The following is an 18,223-nucleotide window of genomic DNA, read 5'->3' on the forward strand; positions in this document are numbered from 1 at the left end:
GGAGTTTGATTTTTAACATAAAGATGAGAGTTGCCCACTGAAAAACTGTCTAATGTTATTTGAGAGGGACAAAATCATCTCACTAGTTGTAGTTCCAGTTAAATCTGTTCTTTATGTCAGATTTTCTTAAAATTCCAGTATAATAAAGCCTCAGACAGAGCAGTGCCTACAGTTAGCATCACATCCCAGGGAATATTGTGTTACTACTGCTCAGTATCAGTAGTAAAGTTTTCTTCAGTCTCTTGTGTTTTGTTCATCGGTTTAACCCTCTGTTCCTCCCTGATCTGTGTCCACAGCTGGTGAACGGCGGCGAGGACGTGCTGGTCTTTTATAACGACCGCTCGTCGTTCCCGGTGCTGCTGCAGATGATGGGGTCCGAGCGCGAGCGCGGGGACGAGGGCGGGGCGCTGGCGTATCACATGACCCTGGTGGAGCTGCTCGCCGGCTGCACCGAGGGCAAGAACGTCTACACAGAACTGAAGTGCCACTCTCTCCTGCCCCTGGACGACATCGTCAAAGTGGTGGCAGACCCTCAGTGCATCCCCGAGGTATCGGTACTTTAAAATCTGTGTTTTTAAACTCCATTCACCTTCACTGGAATCATCTGGATGATTTCAGCCCTGAAATTGCCAATTTCTACTGAACTAAAGGAGCTGTTAACTTAAAAGGTGGAACAGAGCATTTTGAGCTTTGGAGATGTAGACAATAATAAAGAATAATGAAGAGTTACTGTATTTTTCGGACTATAAGTCGCTCTGGGGTGTAAGTCGCACCAGCCAAAAAATGTGTAATGAAGAAGAAAAAATATTTAAGTCGCACTTTTTGGGGGAAATTTATTTGATAAAATGAGAAATCAGGAGCAGACGTTTCCTGTGTAAAGTCAAATTGTAGTAAAAACAATAGAAGAGAGAAGAACAGACTGTTAACGTCACATATTTCACAGTTCTTCAGATAAACTATAACATAAACAACAGAACAAGTTTAACCAAACTCTCCATCTCACTCCAAATCACTAAATCCATTCAATTCTTCATCCTCGGTGTCACTTCTGAACAACTCGTCCTCGACCTCCGGAGGTAAACAGAGCGACACAAACTCTTCTGTGTCGCTGTCGTCAGACTCAGCATCAGTTCCAGTTAGAATTATTGGGTCTTTCTGAATCTCAACAGGATGGTTTCGGTGTCACTGAAGTCCAGACTTTGTCCATCCATCCAGTCACTTCAGGAAAGTTTCATGTTTCATCCTCCCGGTGTCACAAGTTTCTCTCTCACTCCAAACTTTCTTTCTGCTGTTCGATTACTGTTTTCAGCTGCAGATTTCACGACCTGCAGCAGGACAGAGGCTCTTTCTGCAGGAGACATGCGCAGTAGAGCCAAGTGACAGTGGTACAGGAGCAACAGGAGCAGCAGATACTCACACACCAGACTAGAGCCTCTTGAGGCTGTCAGAGTGAAACATTGAATATATAAGTCACAAGAAACACACAAACCATGAAAAAAGTGCGAGTTATAGTCTGAAAAATACATTACTCAAACATGTGTGAATGAAACAAACACAACTCCAGGTCTGTTTTTGAGGAGGAACATTAAAAGTTTTGACCTTTAAACAGAATAACAAACTTTGCTGTACCATGTTACATAAAAGCAGATAACTGTAAATCTGAAATGCACTGGATTCTTGTATTAGTTAGACATTTTTATTTCCGTCACTTTAAACTGAATCCTACAAAAACATGGCAAATCTAATCACATACTCGGCAGAATTGCAATAAGATATTTTTTTCTGAGAGTCGCCGAACAGCTCCATAACTCACTCCACTGTCTGTATATCTTTTCATTTTCTTCGTTCATAAAAGGTGTTTTTTTGTTGTTGTTGTTGTTTCCAGGTGAAAACTGCGTACGTCAATTTTGTCAATCACTGTTACGTGGACACTGAGGTGGAAATGAAGGAGATTTACACGTCCAATCACATCTGGAAACTGTTCGACAACTTCCTCGTCGACATCTCCAGTGTAAGACTCTGACACACACACACACACACACACACACACACACACAGACACACACACACACAGAGGTTCTTTCTCACACACTGGTCCAGGATGAGCTCGTCTAAAATGATGATCTGTATCTGTCAGAATATAAACCTCTTCCTGACAATGAGGCTGAAATACTTCTGTGTAGAAGTTTGCGTGGGACAGAATTTTGAGTCCCGCTCCGTCCCGCTCCCGCAAAGAATTGTAATTTCCAGTCCCGTTCCCGCCCGCATCTGCAATATTTTGTCCCGCGCCCACCCGCAAGTCCCGCAGGATGGGAACCTTTGCTTTCTTAAACTCTATCAAACACGGAGAGGCGAAAGAAATTGGGCTGCGTATGAGAGGAGGCGCGGTGGGCGATCCCGCGGCGTGGTTAAGTCCTGGCTAAATCCTGTTTTAGTCCTGGTTTAGAGCTGTTTTTAGACCTGGTTTAGTCCTGGTTTAGTTCTGGTTGACTTCTGGTTTTGTTGCGCAGGCAGCACGACGTACGGAAGGAGGGACTGTCCGCGCGGCGTAAGGGACGGGGGGACCGTTCGCGGGCGTAAGGGACGGGGGGGACCGTTCGCGCGGCGTAAGGGACGGGGGGGACCGTTCGCGCGGCGTACGGGACGGGGGCGACCGTTCGCGCGGCTGTACGGAATGAAGGACGGGGGACGGTCTGCTGCTTAAAATGTTTTTATTAATGCCAAATAAAATCTCCAGAACAAATTATGCATGATATTCTTACATCTTTTTTATATTTTACTTTATACTCATATTTAGTTTGCGGGACCGTAGTTTATCATCCCTCCCGCTCGCGCCCGCAGCGAGCTTTCAAAATGTGCCCCGCGTCGCACTGGTTCGCGTCGGGTCCTGCGGGACTGCAGGGCTCTACCTCTGTGTGCACTCGGCACGTAACAATAACCGAAATATCGTGGTATCGTCAGAGTTCTCACAGTAATATCGTGGACCATCACAATGTATCGAATCACAAGTCTCTTTGCTTAAATGAAAAGTTTTGGTGCAGCAACAGCTAAAAAAAATAAGAAACAGACTGAACTACATAGACCATGATCCTTTGCTCCATTTCAGTGCAGACGACAAGAAGAAATAACAGTTCTAACACTTTTAAGTCTTAGTTCTTTGGATTAAGTCTTGTCGAGGCATTTTAAGTGGAAAAAGGTACGATACAGCGCAATAAATATCGTACCGTGAGATGTTTAAAAGACCCACTTTTATTCTCTGGCTTTTAACACTGCGTGAGTTGTGTGGTCCTCTGTGTTTTTTATTTATTTTTATGTGTTTTTATTGGTTTTATTGATTTATTTATGTCTCATCTATGATTTTGTTCTTATTTTATTTTACTGGATTTATTATTTTAAGACTAGTATTATTTTAGTAGTTTATTTTATCATTTTATTATTGTTGTTATTATGTACTGCAGCACTTTGTAAACTCTTTGTTTGTGAAATGTGCTGTAGAAATAAAGTGGATTGGATGTTTAGTGTGACAATATTGTACCAAGAGATTTGGATATTGTTACATTCCTAATTATGAGCCTCTTCACCACATCGTGAGCTTTCCCACGATATCGCAATAAATATCGTAGCGTGAGGTTCATACTGTGACGATATCGATACGCCCCAGTGTGTCCGGGTGATGCTGCAGAGGTGAGGCTCTGCTCACACTGGCCCTGACACACACTCCGGTGACACACGGAACTTTTATTTCACTTTGACTCCAAAAACTCCTAACCTCCTTGTCCTTTGTGGAGAGTTAAACAGATCTGGGCCTCAGAGCGCAGACGGGAGACACCAGGGACACCAGGGGTCAGATTCTATTGATTAAAAATAAAAAAAACAGCTTTATTGTGCTCATGCTGATGAAAACCTGGTGAATTAAGGAGTAAATTCTAAAGTTTTTGACCCACATAGTGAATAATGTGGTGCACTTACTCTGTACACTGGGTTTATGAACCAATTACAAACATTTTAAAACATTAAGAACATTTTATCTTCCTTTATTTGTCAGTTTATTTACCGTAATTTCCAGAATTTTAAAAGAAAAAAAAAAAAAAGTACATATATCATATACGTCTGTTTTTATCGCCTCTGAAGCTTTTGTCGTCTTTTTGCATTGAGTCAGTTCGTCGCCAACGTCTCACCATCGACTCATTGACGCCGAGCTCACGTGCAGCAGCTCGATTTTCTCCTTCGACGGACACATCAATCGACTTTAACTTAAAAGCTGCATCATCTGCATTTCTCCGTGTGTTTTCCGTGAGGAGGGTGTGTGTATGAAGCACAAAATAACACTCTGTCTTGTCTGGATCATGTCAGTGTCTTGGAGGATTTCAGCAGATTTCAGACTCTCTCGGGGGCGGGGACAGGTGTATGGATCAGGTGTGAGTGGATGTGCGTGTGACGGAGTCGCTCCGCCCGAACAAGCCCGCGCTAGCTACCCACCTGTTTTCATTCATTCTGCACCGGTCCCTCGCTCTGTCGCTCAGGCCCTGTCTGTCGCTCCGGTCTCCGCTACATATTTTCCGTCCGCTCACCACCGCAGTACCTTGGGTGCACACAAGTCCACTGCCAAATCCTTCACATCCATAACTTCCTCTTCCATCTACCTTTCCTCAGTATCCATCTCCCGTCCTCACGCCCACTGGCAAACAGAGCACCGATCTGGCACTTCCTATTTCCGGTTTCGTGCGCGGGAACTTAAAGGTTGTATAGAGGATTTTTTTAAGGGAAAAGAAATACATCGACAGTCCTTTTTCAAATGTTGTGCATGCGTGACACCACCTTCCTCATCCACAGCTCCACAGTAGAAACACCTCCTCCTGCCTCTTTACTCTAGAAATGCCACTTGTTTACATCCAGTGCATGTTCAGAATTACTGTTGAAGTGACCTGTCTGGAAGTAATTTAGCAACCGAAGCGTCAGTTTTTAGACCCTTCGTCAGCTTCATTCGCGCCATCGCTGGAAGGAATCTCCAAGAATCACCTCAGTTTGTCTTCGCTCCTTTTCTCCTTCTCTTCTTCTTTCAGCGACCTCAGAAATTGATTTCTTTTGCGGCGAACTGGTCGTGGATTCTCGTCCGCCATCGCAACAAACTTTGTGCAAACTGTGAGGAAGCGACAGTTTAAAAAAGACTCTAAAAACCGCTGTATAAACCACGTAATCCCCAGTCAGTTACACTAGAAATGTAGGGAGTTTGATTGACAGCCTAACAGCCAATAGAAAATGAGGCAGCCTCGTTTTCTATTGGCTGATGTTTATCTGGCCTCACTACGTCCACAGTTGATAGATTTTCATTCTTTTTTTTTTTGGTCATCATAATTACAAGGCTGCTGCATCTCTGTAATGGTATTTTAAACTTTCACTGACAATTTGAAACAAAAAACAAAAATCCTCCATACAACCTTTAACATCTGCCGTCATTGTGACGTCATCACCAAAAAAACCACGGTTAATGATAAAATATTAATTTTTCATTTTCTATTGCTGCTACAGGCGCAGAGATATGGCCATATCATTTACTATATTTTTCTGTCTTTTTCCTTATTTCGTTGTTATCAATAATTTGGGTTTTAAGGGTGAAAACCCACATTTCTTAGTTAATTGGCTTGGGGGGAGGAGTCATGGGGATAAAAGAGCCACTCTCCCTCAGTCAGATTAAACCTGGACCTGCAAGAGGAAGGTAACATGCTATGGATTTAAGCATATTTTTGCTGGTGTGTGTATATATTGTAAATACTTTTTCTTTGTTGTTTCACTATTTTTTTGTATAGCACTCTTCAAACTTTATTATTTGGGAACGTTAACACTTATTAAACACTCAAAAAACATCCTTCTGACTACACCATCGTCATTACACTAAGATAGAACCCGTCACAGTGCGGCTACTGAAGTTTGAGACGTTTCTTCTCATTTCTGCACTCACCTGCGTTTAACACACACGAGTCATTAAGACGAATCCCACTCACTCATGTTCATTTAACATCATAATTTATTTTATCACACAGAGATAAACTGTTTTACGTTTCAACTTCACAAAAAGCTGCACTTTCTCCTCAGGCTGCGGCTCATCCACCGTGTTCTTGAACAAATAATCCATCCATATATTCGACGTATTGTTGTTTAAACTGCAGGGTTCAAAGTCTGAGAGAAAAGTTGTGGCTTATAGTCTGGAAATTATGGTATTTTATTCATTTTATTCGATACAGTGATATTATGATTCGATACGATTCAGTACTATATAGTTAAAATCAATTCGATACGGTTCAATAAAATTAAAGTCTAAATCATGTGTGTGACACTAAACCACTTCTTGTTCAAAGTTCATATGAAACACAAACATTTTATTATATCATTATTTCAATATTTTTGCACATCCTTAGTCCTGAGTGTTGTCTGTGTGACTGTGTGAATGGATTAGTGTGTGTATATCAGTGTGTGTATGTTCTGTGTATCAGGGGCCTCCAACGTTTTTTCCTCCAGTGAACCACTTTTACAAAACAAAAATGCCACAGAGCTGCTTATTTTAGCAATCGCAAAGAAACTAAGTATATATAAGAGCCTTGACGAGCCTTAGATGCAGAACAGCTGTCTTTAAAACATAAATCATTATTAATTTATCAGTGCTCAAAGTTCGACGTGAAAATGACACATTTACAGTGGTCGTAATTCAAATTTGACTTATTCAGCACAGTAATAGAATTAATAAATGTCTTGGAGCAACTCTGAAGGGGGTGGAGAGCGACTGGAAGCTCCTGTGTGACAGTTTGGAGACCTGCTGTATGTGTTTGCTGCTATGACTGTATGTTCTGTGTGTTCTGTATATATGTTAGGGATCGACATTCGTTGAAATTTTCTTAATCGATCATCGGGAAAATTAACTATCGATTAATCATTAATGTTTTTATATTAAAATGATCATCATTATTATTACTATCTGCACTAATCTGCATAAATAAATTCAACTTTACGACATATAAACATAACGACTCTAGATCCACATCAGCTGTTTGACATTATAATGTGTTTAATTCAGTTTTGTTCAAATCTCACAGAAACAAAACTTAAAACCACATCACTAATTTACATAAACTAAGTGAAGATAAAACTCCAGCTCTTGTGTCGCTGATGTGGTTCAACTTGTGTTGGATTAAAAGACATGACTCAGGTGAATACAGGTCAGTGTGACCAGATTTGTGTTTGTCAAAACCAGGACAGCGTACGGGGGGAGGGGGGCGGGGCCTCGTCATCCACATTGAGCGACTCTCACCTGGAAAAACTTTTTCCCACTGGACACAGAAACATATGTGCTGCTTTATCCACTGTGCACATGGACTCACACTTGTCCCAACGCAACGGAAAGTGTGGAATTTCTTCTACAAATCCTGGTTAAATCCACATTTGTGCTTCGGTTCGTTACAGACTGACCCACTGTTTGTGTCTCGCTCCTTCTGATGCAGAGACACATGTACACACCTGTTTGGTCACGACACACACAACAACATACATTCAGTTTGTTGATTAAAATGAACGTAATCGATGAAATTCTTAATGATCAATTATCGATTAATCGACTAATCATGCCCATCCCTAATATCTGAATATTCTGTATGAGTGTGTTTCTGTATTTGTGTGTCAGTATGTGTGTATCTGTATGTGTGTGTGTGTCTGTTTGTATGTGTGTTTGTTCCGTATTCGTGTGTGATTCTCTGACGTTTCTGTGTCTCTCCAGGTTTGCAACAGCACCACAGACCGTAACCACGCCGACCAGGCCCTGGAGAAGTACGTGACAGAGACCGTGATGGCCATCGTCAAGGGCTTCTTCAGCTCACCTTTTTCTGTCAACCACTCCAACCTCCAGGTAGAGCTCCCCCCTCCCGTCGAGCGGCTCTGCGCTACGAGAAACTCAAATCTGCTCAGAGCGCAGAATGTGACAGGAGCCGCACCTTCACCTGCTCCTGTCACAGTCTGGAGCTGACGTCTACACCAGGAGCAGACGCGGAGACGTCTTCATAAATGATAAAGCTGCACTTGTTTAGAATGTTCCTCTGCACGGGCACCTCCACTGAATTATGAAAACACCAGGAATTAGATGCATGTTTGACAGATTTTAGGTTTAATGCAACACTCTGGAACATTCTAAGTGAAGTAATAAAACCTCCATGGAGACAAACATGCAGCAAAAAGCCACTTCAGAACAGTTACAGAAAATCACTCTTAATCAAATGTGATGCTGAATATTTCTGATCGTGATATTAAATAATCTTTCTGTGTTTGTCATTTTAACAAAAGCACTTTGTGTTTCAGACAAACCAGTCTGTGTTTATTAAACTGCTGCAGTCGGCGTTCAGACTCTACAGCTGCACCTGGATCAGCTCCGCTCAGAAAACCAACATCGAGAGCTGCATCAAAACTCTGGCAGATGTGGGTAAGTGCTGGAGGTGAAACACTCGGCTTCTGTTCCACATTTTTATGGAGAGTTTGGGGATTTTCTACGTGTGTCTTTACTGGTGGAATGTTCATCGGTTTCCATGGTGACGCAAAGCACACGTTAGCAAACACAGTCAAAAGAGTTTTAAGTCTGAAAACTCAAGATAAAATACAAAATGGATTTAAAGAGCACATTTTCAGGTGCCTATGGTCAGTGCGAGTGTTCGTGGTCCTGTTTAGGAGTTTTATTTTCAACAAAAAGTTAAGAGTGACTCACAGAAAAACTGCTGCCTAATGCTAATGCTAATGCTAATGCTAATGCAGGTGATTGTAATGTTACGTTTACACTGAAGCGAATCACCGTGTCACCGTATTGGAAACGATTTGCGTCCAGACACATCATTTCTGTGTCCACAATCCTTTCCTATCCACACAACTTGGAGCATATTTGTTTACGTTTTAAATGAAACTTAAAACCACATGACTCATTTGCATAAACTAAGGCTCAAAAAAAGAGCTCGCTCCTTGTGCGCTGATGCGGTTCAACTTCTGTCGGACATGACAGAAGCTGAAGGAAGGACACGACTCAGTGGGATATGAGTGTTCTTTCTGTGACAGAGGGCTGTTCTGCTGATGGTGAGTCTGTTCTGTGCGAGTAGTTTCCTGTTTGTCTCTGGTTTGTTTAAACTGTTTTCCATAATATTGTCACATGACATCGATGTCACGAACCCAGAGAATCAGGAAAGAGCGAGTCACAGTGACGTGGTTCAATAAGGACGAGACTCGAGCTCCTACATCAGAGTATCAGTGTTTTCAGGAGTCCACACAGTCAAGGATCAGATCTGTACCAACATGAATTCGTGGGAGCATTTTTTTTTTTTCATTGTCGGAGCAGCGGCACTTTACTATTTTTCAAACATTCCGCTTTTCCGACAGGAATAATATAAATGTGATAGCCTATGCTTTTGTGCTCCCGCTTGGGTCGGTGCAAAACAATTGATCGGAGAAAACTTCAGCCACAGAGGATTTCAGACAGAGGGAAAGTGTCCGAACTGAGCCGCGAAAAACAGTTGGCGACTGTGTGTGTCGGTTTTGTGTTTGACTTGATTGTTGTTGGGATGAAGAACAGAGAGACGTGCCTGGGTCGACTATCAAAGCTCTCAAAAAAATACTAAAAGACATGTCAGAACAGTGATACTAAAAAGTGTCGAAAAACCAGCACGTCTAAAAAAATGTCGTAATGAAGGGATGTTGGAATAAGCGGCAGACCCCACCTGTTGGAGTTTACACCAAGTCAACTATTCAACTTGAGTAACAGAGCTTCAGTAGTATTTAAACGTGTTCTTCATTCTGTGTTGTATTTGTGTTCAGCCAAAGCTCGGGCCATCGCGATCCCGGTGGACCTGGACAGTCAGGTGAACACTCTGTCTCTGAAGGTTCACACAAACATGGTCCACAGAGCGGCCAAAGACTGGAGGATCTCTGCTCGAAACCGCCCCCGAAAAGAGCCTCTGGGAGGACCCGACTACAGGAACATCATCGAAAAACTACAGGTACACTCCATTATTACCATTATTGTGTTGTGTTAAATATGTTTTTTTTTTTTGTTTGTTTGTTTTAAATTTGAGAACAAACCCCAAACCTAAACCCCTGAATCACATCATTCTCAACATTCGTTTTGGTGTCGTTCTGGTATCTGGTACTGGCACCGATATTGAAAATATCGGTCCCAAGATATTGGTCCAATCGATATCCCAATTTGGTCTATAAATTGACAATTTGTAATACTGAACTTGTCATCTACAACACGGTGATAAAGTAAATACATTACACAATTCTATAGACCAGTGTTATTGCAAAAGTAGTTTATAGAATTGGTCCTTCTGAGTGAGTTAAACCTGTGTTTGTGTGTTTGTGTTTGTGTTGTTTGTGTCATATTTGTGTTGTTTGTGTCATATTTGTGTTGTTTGTGTCATATTTGTGTTGTTTGTGTCATGTTTGTTGTTGTTTCATGTTTGTGTTGTTTGTGTCATGTTTGTGTTGTTTGTGTCCAGGGCGTGGTGTCGTGTCTGGAGGAGCAGTTCAGTCCTAAAGTCCAGGCTGAGTTCTCTGTTCTGGTCGACGTTCTGCACAGTCCTGAACTCCTGTTTCCAGAACCGGCACGAGTCCGATGTGAGAGCGGAGCCTTCATGTCCAAGTAAGGAACCCCCACACCGAGAACCAGATATAAACCAAGTAGAAGACCAGGTAGAAGACCAGGTAGAAGACCAGATATGGACCAGATATAAAACAGGTAGAAGACCAGATAGAAGACTAGATAGAAGACCAGGTAGAAGACCAGGTAGAAGACCAGATATAGAAGACCAGATATAAAACAGGTAGAAGACTAGATAGAAGACTAGGTAGAAGAGACCAGGTAGAAGACTAGATAGAAGACTAGGAGATAGAAGACCAGGTAGATAGAAGACCAGGTAGAAGAGAGAGACCAGATAGACCAGATAGAAGACCAGATTAGAAGACTAGATAGAAGACTAGATAGAAGACCAGAGAAGACCAGATAGAAGACCAGGTAGAAGAAGGTAGAAGACCAGAGAAGACCAGATAGAAGACTAGATAGAAGACTAGATAGAAGACCAGATAGAAGACTAGATAGAAGACCAGGTAGAAGACCAGGTAGAAGACCAGGTAGAAGACCAGGTAGAAGACCAGGTAGAAGACCAGATAGAAGACCAGGTAGAAGACCAGATAGAAGACCAGGTAGAAGACCAGATAGAAGACCAGGTAGAAGACCAGGTAGAAGACCAGATAGAAGATAGAAGACCAGATAGAAGACCAGGTAGAAGACCAGATAGAAGACTAGATAGAAGACCAGATAGAAGACCAGGTAGAAGACCAGGTAGAAGACCAGGTAGAAGAGATAGAAGACCAGTAGAAGACCAGGTAGATAGAAGAAGACCAGTAGAAGACTAGAAGACAGGTAGAGAGACTAGATAGAAGACTAGATAGAAGACCAGGAGAAGACCAGGTAGAAGACCAGGTAGAAGACTAGATAGAAGACCAGGTAGAAGACCAGGTAGAAGACCAGATAGAAGACCAGTAGAAGACCAGAGAAGTAGAAAGACTAGAAGACTAGAAGACTAGATAGAAGACTAGATAGAAGACCAGGTAGAAGACCAGGTAGAAGACCAGGTAGAAGACCAGATAGAAGACCAGATAGAAGACCAGTAGAAGACCAGACCAGGTAGATAGAAGACTAGATAGAAGACTAGATAGAGACTAGATAGAAGACCAGGTAGAAGACCAGATAGAAGACCAGAGAAGACCAGTAGAAGTAGAAGACTAGAAGTAGAAGATAGAAGACTAGATAGAAGACTAGATAGAAGACCAGATAGAAGACCAGGTAGAAGACCAGATAGAAGACTAGGTAGAAGACTAGATAGAAGACTAGATAGAAGACTAGATAGAAGACCAGGTAGAAGACCAGATAGAAGACTAGGTAGAAGACTAGGTAGAAGACCAGGTAGAAGACTAGATAGAAGACTAGATAGAAGACCAGGTAGAAGACCAGGTAGAAACCAGAGAAGACTAGAAGACCAGGTATAAGACTTGACGGTCACGCCTGGAGCAGGGGGGTCCGTCCCCGCCCAGGGGTGGGTCCGTGGGATCAGCTTTACAACTCCTCTCGCCCGGACCTCACCACTTCCCAGGGCCGTTGGATGAGCCCCCAGCAACACCCAGGGAGAAGTCCCTCGAAAGGGATTCTCCTGCACCGGGTGGTGTCTCTTACCTCCCGAGTTGACAATATCGAATATCTAAGTCGACTATTTTGTATAGATGTATGACAAAATTCTGAGTCGGGGATGTAGTATTATATGTCTGTCATGTAGAGGAGGGGAGCTCGAATGAAATTTGACACCATATTTGACAAAATCAGCCGTTTTTTTTTTTCAAAACAGCATCGAGTATAAAGCTCAGATAGTGTGTTGGGATATTGCAGGACTCCACACAGACGCATCAGCGGCATCTCACCTTCTCCCCGAAAGTCCGTCGCTGTCGCTGTTTTCCACTTTATAATCAACTTCATCATCACTTTGAAATCTATAAAAGTCACTTTCTCTAAACTTATCCATAAAATACGTCCGCTCCTCGTTATTTCTAAAACTGTGCGCCGCAGCGCCGCCATCTTTCCATTGCACGTGTTTCGTGTTGTTTTTCCGGAAGCTACCATCGTCACTATTTCGATTAACTTCGGAAAAAATCGGCGAAACCATATCCTTGAATCCTATTGGTCAGTCTAGTGTGGGTTGTAGTGGCCCCGACCTGTCGCAGTCTCTGTTTAAATGTGAAAAACCGAGCCATTTCTAAAGGTCGTCAAATCTCGTCTTTAGTGATACGGCGGAGGAGTCAAAAGTCGTCATTAAGGGTTCAGGGGGGTCGTCAAATGTCGTCTTCATGGGGGAAAGAGTTAAAAAGCTCTTAAAAAGTCTTAAATTTGGGGTGGTCAAACCTGGGGACACCCTGTAATTCGTGCTGTGACCTCTCGTCTTTTTCAGGCTGATCAAACACACCAAGACTCTGATGGAGAAAGAGGAGAAGCTCTGCATAAAGGTGCTGCAGACGCTGAGGGAGATGCTGGACAAAAAGGAGCTCTACCAGGAATCGGTGAGTGTCCGAACACGTTAAAGGTCCTATTTTAGAGTTCTTTTCAAATGTTCCACTTTGTGATGTCGTGCGCTGATACAGGAAGGGCTCGACTGCGTTTTAAAACTCCACAAACCTTCACTAGAATCATTTGGTGATGTTTTCAGACCTGGAATTCACAAACTCTACCGAACTAAAGGTAAAAGGAGCTGTAGGCGAGTTTCATTGTTGACAAAAGAGCACGTTGCATGCTGGGAATTATTTTGGTCGGTGGCAATAAACATTAATTCATCATGATGGACGGAGCGAGAAAACACGTAAAGTGTATTGATCCCGGTTATTTATCCACTCTAACAGCAGAGGACCCAAGACCATTTGACCAGAAATTGGTCATAAACATCGACGGACGACAAATCACCCTTTTCAACCCCGACAGAGTCTGGACCAAACCACATTTCTGGTCAGAATCGCCAACTACCTGGACAAATATTCACTTGGGCGATATTCACAATGACTTGGTGGAAACTCCTGGGTCATTCACAGCAGAAAAGATGAAAACCTCCAAGAGTCTCGATGTGTTGTTGAACTTGTTGGAGTCCACGGTTTGTTAGGATCTTCTACGTTTGCTCTGCGGATGTTTGAAAGTCGTTTAATTCACCGTTAGTGGTTCTTTTCACTCAGAATACGAAAAAGACATTTTCCTTCTTCCGTGCTTCTATTTGTGCGTCCGATAATGCAGCAGGAATTTACCATTATCGGGGATAAATACGCGAAGTTACGCACTGTGTTTGACGCTACCGTGTTTCTTGCCTCCGACCAAAATATTTCCCAGCAGCAACGCGGGCTTTTAATAACAATGACGTCAGCTGAAACTCGCCTCTTCTCTTCATGACAGAGAATTTTGAGCTTTGGAGACGCAGACAGACTAAACAAAACACAACTCCAGGTCAGTTTTTGAGGAGGGAACAGCGTTAGGACACGACTTAAACCTCGCAAGAGTCAGTTTTGCTTTTAAGCCTTGACCTTTAAGCAGAATAACAAACTTACTGTATTATGTTGCGTAAAAGCAGATAACCCCGGACCTGAAGTGCACTGGACTCGTATATTAGTCTAACATTTTTATTTCAGTCTTATATTCATAACATTGAACTGAGGTCTGTTTTTGAGGAGGGAACAACGTTAGAACACGACTTAAAGCTCAAGAGCTCTGTAAATGTCTCTGATCTGGCCGAGAGTTTAAAATTTATATCAAGTTATTCGTCGTTTTCAGATTTATTGTCTACTTACTCGTTCTGAGACGCTTCATTCTAGTCTAGAGGTCGTTAATTTTACTTGACAAGTTATTTTAAAATGATCTTACTGCTTGGACACATCATTTCTCTATTTTTAAGTCATTTTCTCATAGATTTAGGTGTTTATATCTTACATTTTAGCCGAGCTTTTTTTGTCATTTTGTATTTTTTCCATTGATTTTGCTGTGTACTTTTTTACTTTTCCTACTTTCTACTTTTGGTGCTTGTATTTCGCAGTAACAGAACTGCAAATTTCTCTGATCTGGCCAAGATTTGAACACTTCTATCCTATTATTTATCTTGTTTTCAGATTTATTATCTACTTACTGGTTCTAGCAATCAACTTATATTATAGCTTTGTGGCCTCCTAGGACGTGGTGTTTATGTCCGACACATTTTGGGTTGTTCAGGCACGTCATAAATGAGTTTTGCAAATCATTGTTCAATTGTGACTTTATTGTGTTTACATCAAAATGATTAAAACATTAAATGAATGTTTTACATATCATATGTGACATATAAATGCAAAAATATTATAAAAATATTATTCTTTGTTTTTGCCTCATCTCATCCCAATCAGCCCAAATAAAATAACAAAGATAAATCCATAAAGTTGCAAGAGTTTCGGTCCTGGGATGTTAAGTCATTTTCTGATAGATTTGAATTTTTATATCTTAAATTTTGGCCAAGATTTTTTACAGTGAGTACATTTAGTGTAATACAGACCCTTTAATCTTCTCCTCTAACACACAGTACTCATGTAAAACACAAACACCAGTGATTGTCTGTGTAGTCCGGTTGTAGTCCTGGTCCTGTAGTCCGGTTGTAGTCTGGGTCTTGTAGTCTGGTTGTAGTCCTGGTCCTGTAGTCCGGTTGTAGTCTGGGTCTTGTAGTCTGGTTGTAGTCCTGGTCCTGTAGTCCGGTTGTAGTCTGGGTCTTGTAGTCTGGTTGTAGTCCTGGTCCTGTAGTCCGGTTGTAGTCCAGGTCTTGTGGGTCCGGTTGTAGTCCTGGTCCTGTGGTCCGGTTGTAGTCCAGGTCCTGTGGTCCGGTTGTAGTCCAGGTCCTGTGGTCCGGTTGTAGTCCAGGTCCTGTGGTCCAGTTGTAGTCCTGGTTCGGTTGTGGTCTGGTTGTAGTCCAGGTCCTGTGGTCCGGTTGTAGTCCAGGTCCTGTGGTCCGGTTGTAGTCCAGGTCTGTGTCCGGTTTGTAGTCCTGGTTGTGGTCCGGTTGTAGTCCGGTTGTCCGGTTGTAGTCCTGGTTCGGTTGTGGTCCGGTTGTGGTCCGGGTCCTGTAGTCCGGTTGTAGTCCGGTTGTAGTCTGGTTGTGGTCTGGTTGTGGTCCTGGTCTTGGGGTCCAGTTGTGGTCCCGTTGTGGTCCGGTTGTGATCCTGGTCTTGTGATCTGGTTGTAGTCCGGTTGTAGTCCTGGTCCTGTGGTCCAGTTGTAGTCCGGTTGTGGTCCTGGTCCTGTGGTCCGGTTATGGTCCGGTTGTAGTTCTGGTCTTGTGGTCCGGTTGTAGTCCGGTTGTAGTCCTGGTCCTGTAGTCCGGTTGTGGTCTGGTTGTAGTCCAGGTCTTTTAGTCCGGTTGTGGTCCTGCTCTTGTGGTCCGGTTGTGGTCGGTTGTGGTCCGGTTGTAGTCCGGTTGTGGTCCTGGTTGTGGTCCGGTTGTGGCCTGGTCCTGTGGTCCGGTTGTGGTCTGGTTGTAGTCCAGGTCTTTTAGTCCGGTTGTGGTCCTGCTCTTGTAGTCCGGTTGTGGTCCGGTTGTGGTCCTGGTCCTGTGGTCCGGTTGTGGTCCTGTTCTTGTAGTCCGGTTGTGGTCCGGTTGTGGTCCGGTTGTAGTCCGGTTGTAGTCCGGTTGTGGTCCTGGTCCTGTGGTCCGGTTGTGGTCCTGGTCCTGTAGTCCGGTTGTGGTCCGGTTGTAGTCCGGTTGTGGTCCTGGTCCTGTGGTCCGGTTGTAGTCCGGTTGTGGTCCTGGTCCTGTGGTCCGGTTGTAGTCCTGGTCCGGTTGCGGCGTGAGCAGAGTCTGGTTGTTGCTCAGGTCTTTGGGCCCAGAGCCCAGACTCTGCCTCATCACTATTCTGTGGAGCTCCGTGTTACATAAGACTGAGGCACTTGAGGACACTGACTCTGAGAGAAGAAGAAGAGAGAAGAGGAAGAGGAGGAAGAGGAGAGGAGGAGAGGAGAGGAGGAGGAGAGGAGAGGAGAGGAGGAGAGGAGAGAGGAGAGGGGAGGAGGAGGAGGAGGGAGAGGAGGAGGAGGAGAGGAGGGAGAGGAGGAGGAGGAGGAGGAGGAGAGGAGGAGAGGAGGAGGAGAGAGGAGGAGGAGGAGAGTGCACTAAATAAACAAATCAATACTGCAATGGTGGTGGGGCGGGGGGGGGGTCTCCTGTACCCCTCCCTCACCCCTCACCCCCCTCACCCGCAGAGTGACGGGCATGATGGGACAGTGGGCAGAGTGTGGGGACTGAGGGCACATGATGGGGCTCGGGTGCAGGTGGGTGAGTGTGTGGGTGCAGGTGGGTGAGTGTGTGGGTGCAGGTGGGTGAGTGTGTGGGTGCTGTTGGGTGAGAGTGTGGGTGCAGGTGGGTGAGAGTGTGGGTGCAGGTGGGTGAGTCTGTGGGTGCAGGTGGGTGAGTGTGTGGGTGCAGGTGGGTGAGTCTGTGGGTGCAGGTGGGTGAGTGTGTGGGTGCAGGTGGGTGAGTGTGTGGGTGCTGGTGGGTGAGTGTGTGGGTGCAGGTGGGTGAGTGTGTGGGTGCAGGTGGGTGAGTCTGTGGGTGCAGGTGGGTGAGTCTGTGGTGCAGGTGGTGAGTCTGTGGGTGCAGGTGGGTGAGTGTGTGGTGCTGGTGGTGAGTGTGGGTGTGGTGGGTGAGTGTGTGGGTGCTGGTGGGTGAGTCTGTGGGTGCAGGTGGTGAGTGTGGGTGCAGGTGGGTGTGAGTGTGTGGGTGCAGGTGGGTGAGTGTGTGGGTGCAGGTGGGTGAGGTGGTGGGTGCTGGTGGGTGAGTCTGTGGGTGCTGGTGGGTGAGTCTGTGGGTGCTGGTGTGAGTGTGGGTGCAGGTGGGTGAGTGTGTGGGTGCAGGTGGGTGAGTGTGTGGGTGCAGGTGGGTGAGGGTGTGGGTGCAGGTGGGTGAGTGTGTGGGTGCAGGTGGGTGAGTGTGTGGGTGCAGGTGGGTGAGTGTGTGGGTGCAGGTGGGTGAGTGTGTGGGTGCAGGTGGGTGAGTGTGTGTCAGGTGGGTGTGGTGGGTGGGTGAGTCTGTGGGTGCAGGTGGGTGAGTGTGTGGGTGCAGGTGGGTGAGTCTTGTTGAAAGTTGTGTTGGAGTTGGCTCCAGCGGTGCCCGAGGAGGAAGACGTAGAACTGCACTTGGTCTGCCGTCCGTACATTCTGCTGCCCACACGTTCTACTGCCCACATGTTCCACCATCTGCACATTCTGCCCCCACATGTTCTCCTGCCGCCACACACTGCCCACACGTTCTACTGCCAATACGTTCTACTGCCCACACATTCTACTGCCCACATGTTCTGTTGCCCACATGTTCTACTGCCCACATGTTCTGTTGCCCACATGTTCTGTTGCCCACACGTTCTACTGCCCACATGTTCTTAAGGACACACGTTCTGCCGTCCCTCATGTTCCACCATCTGCACGTTCTGCCCCCACATGTTCTCCTGCCGCCACATTCTGCAACCCACATGTTTTGCCGTCCCCACACGTTCTCCCGCCCAACATTCGGCCCTCCACAAGTTCTGCCGTCCCCACGTTCTACTGCCCACACGTTCTGCCGCCCACACGTTCTGCCGCCCACACTTTGTGCCCTCCTCATATTCTGTCGCC

At 44.7% G+C, this 18,223-nt stretch overlaps 1 protein-coding gene across 1 annotated transcript in view; it reads left to right on the top strand.

Annotated features, from left to right (window-relative positions):
- Positions 1-18,223, top strand: part of itpr2 (inositol 1,4,5-trisphosphate receptor, type 2) — a 246,649-nt gene that overhangs the window by 100,434 nt on the left and 127,992 nt on the right. The window contains 7 exon segments of the mRNA XM_055155239.1: positions 297-548; positions 1,886-2,011; positions 7,766-7,894; positions 8,341-8,461; positions 9,835-10,016; positions 10,518-10,660; positions 13,017-13,125. Of these exon segments, the coding sequence (XP_055011214.1) occupies positions 297-548; positions 1,886-2,011; positions 7,766-7,894; positions 8,341-8,461; positions 9,835-10,016; positions 10,518-10,660; positions 13,017-13,125 (1,062 nt within the window).

The sequence above is a fragment of the Boleophthalmus pectinirostris genome, unplaced genomic scaffold (genome assembly GCF_026225935.1).
Source record: "Boleophthalmus pectinirostris isolate CB_2022bp ecotype Guang Dong unplaced genomic scaffold, ASM2622593v1 HiC_scaffold_2, whole genome shotgun sequence".
NCBI classification, from domain to species: domain Eukaryota; kingdom Metazoa; phylum Chordata; class Actinopteri; order Gobiiformes; family Gobiidae; genus Boleophthalmus; species Boleophthalmus pectinirostris.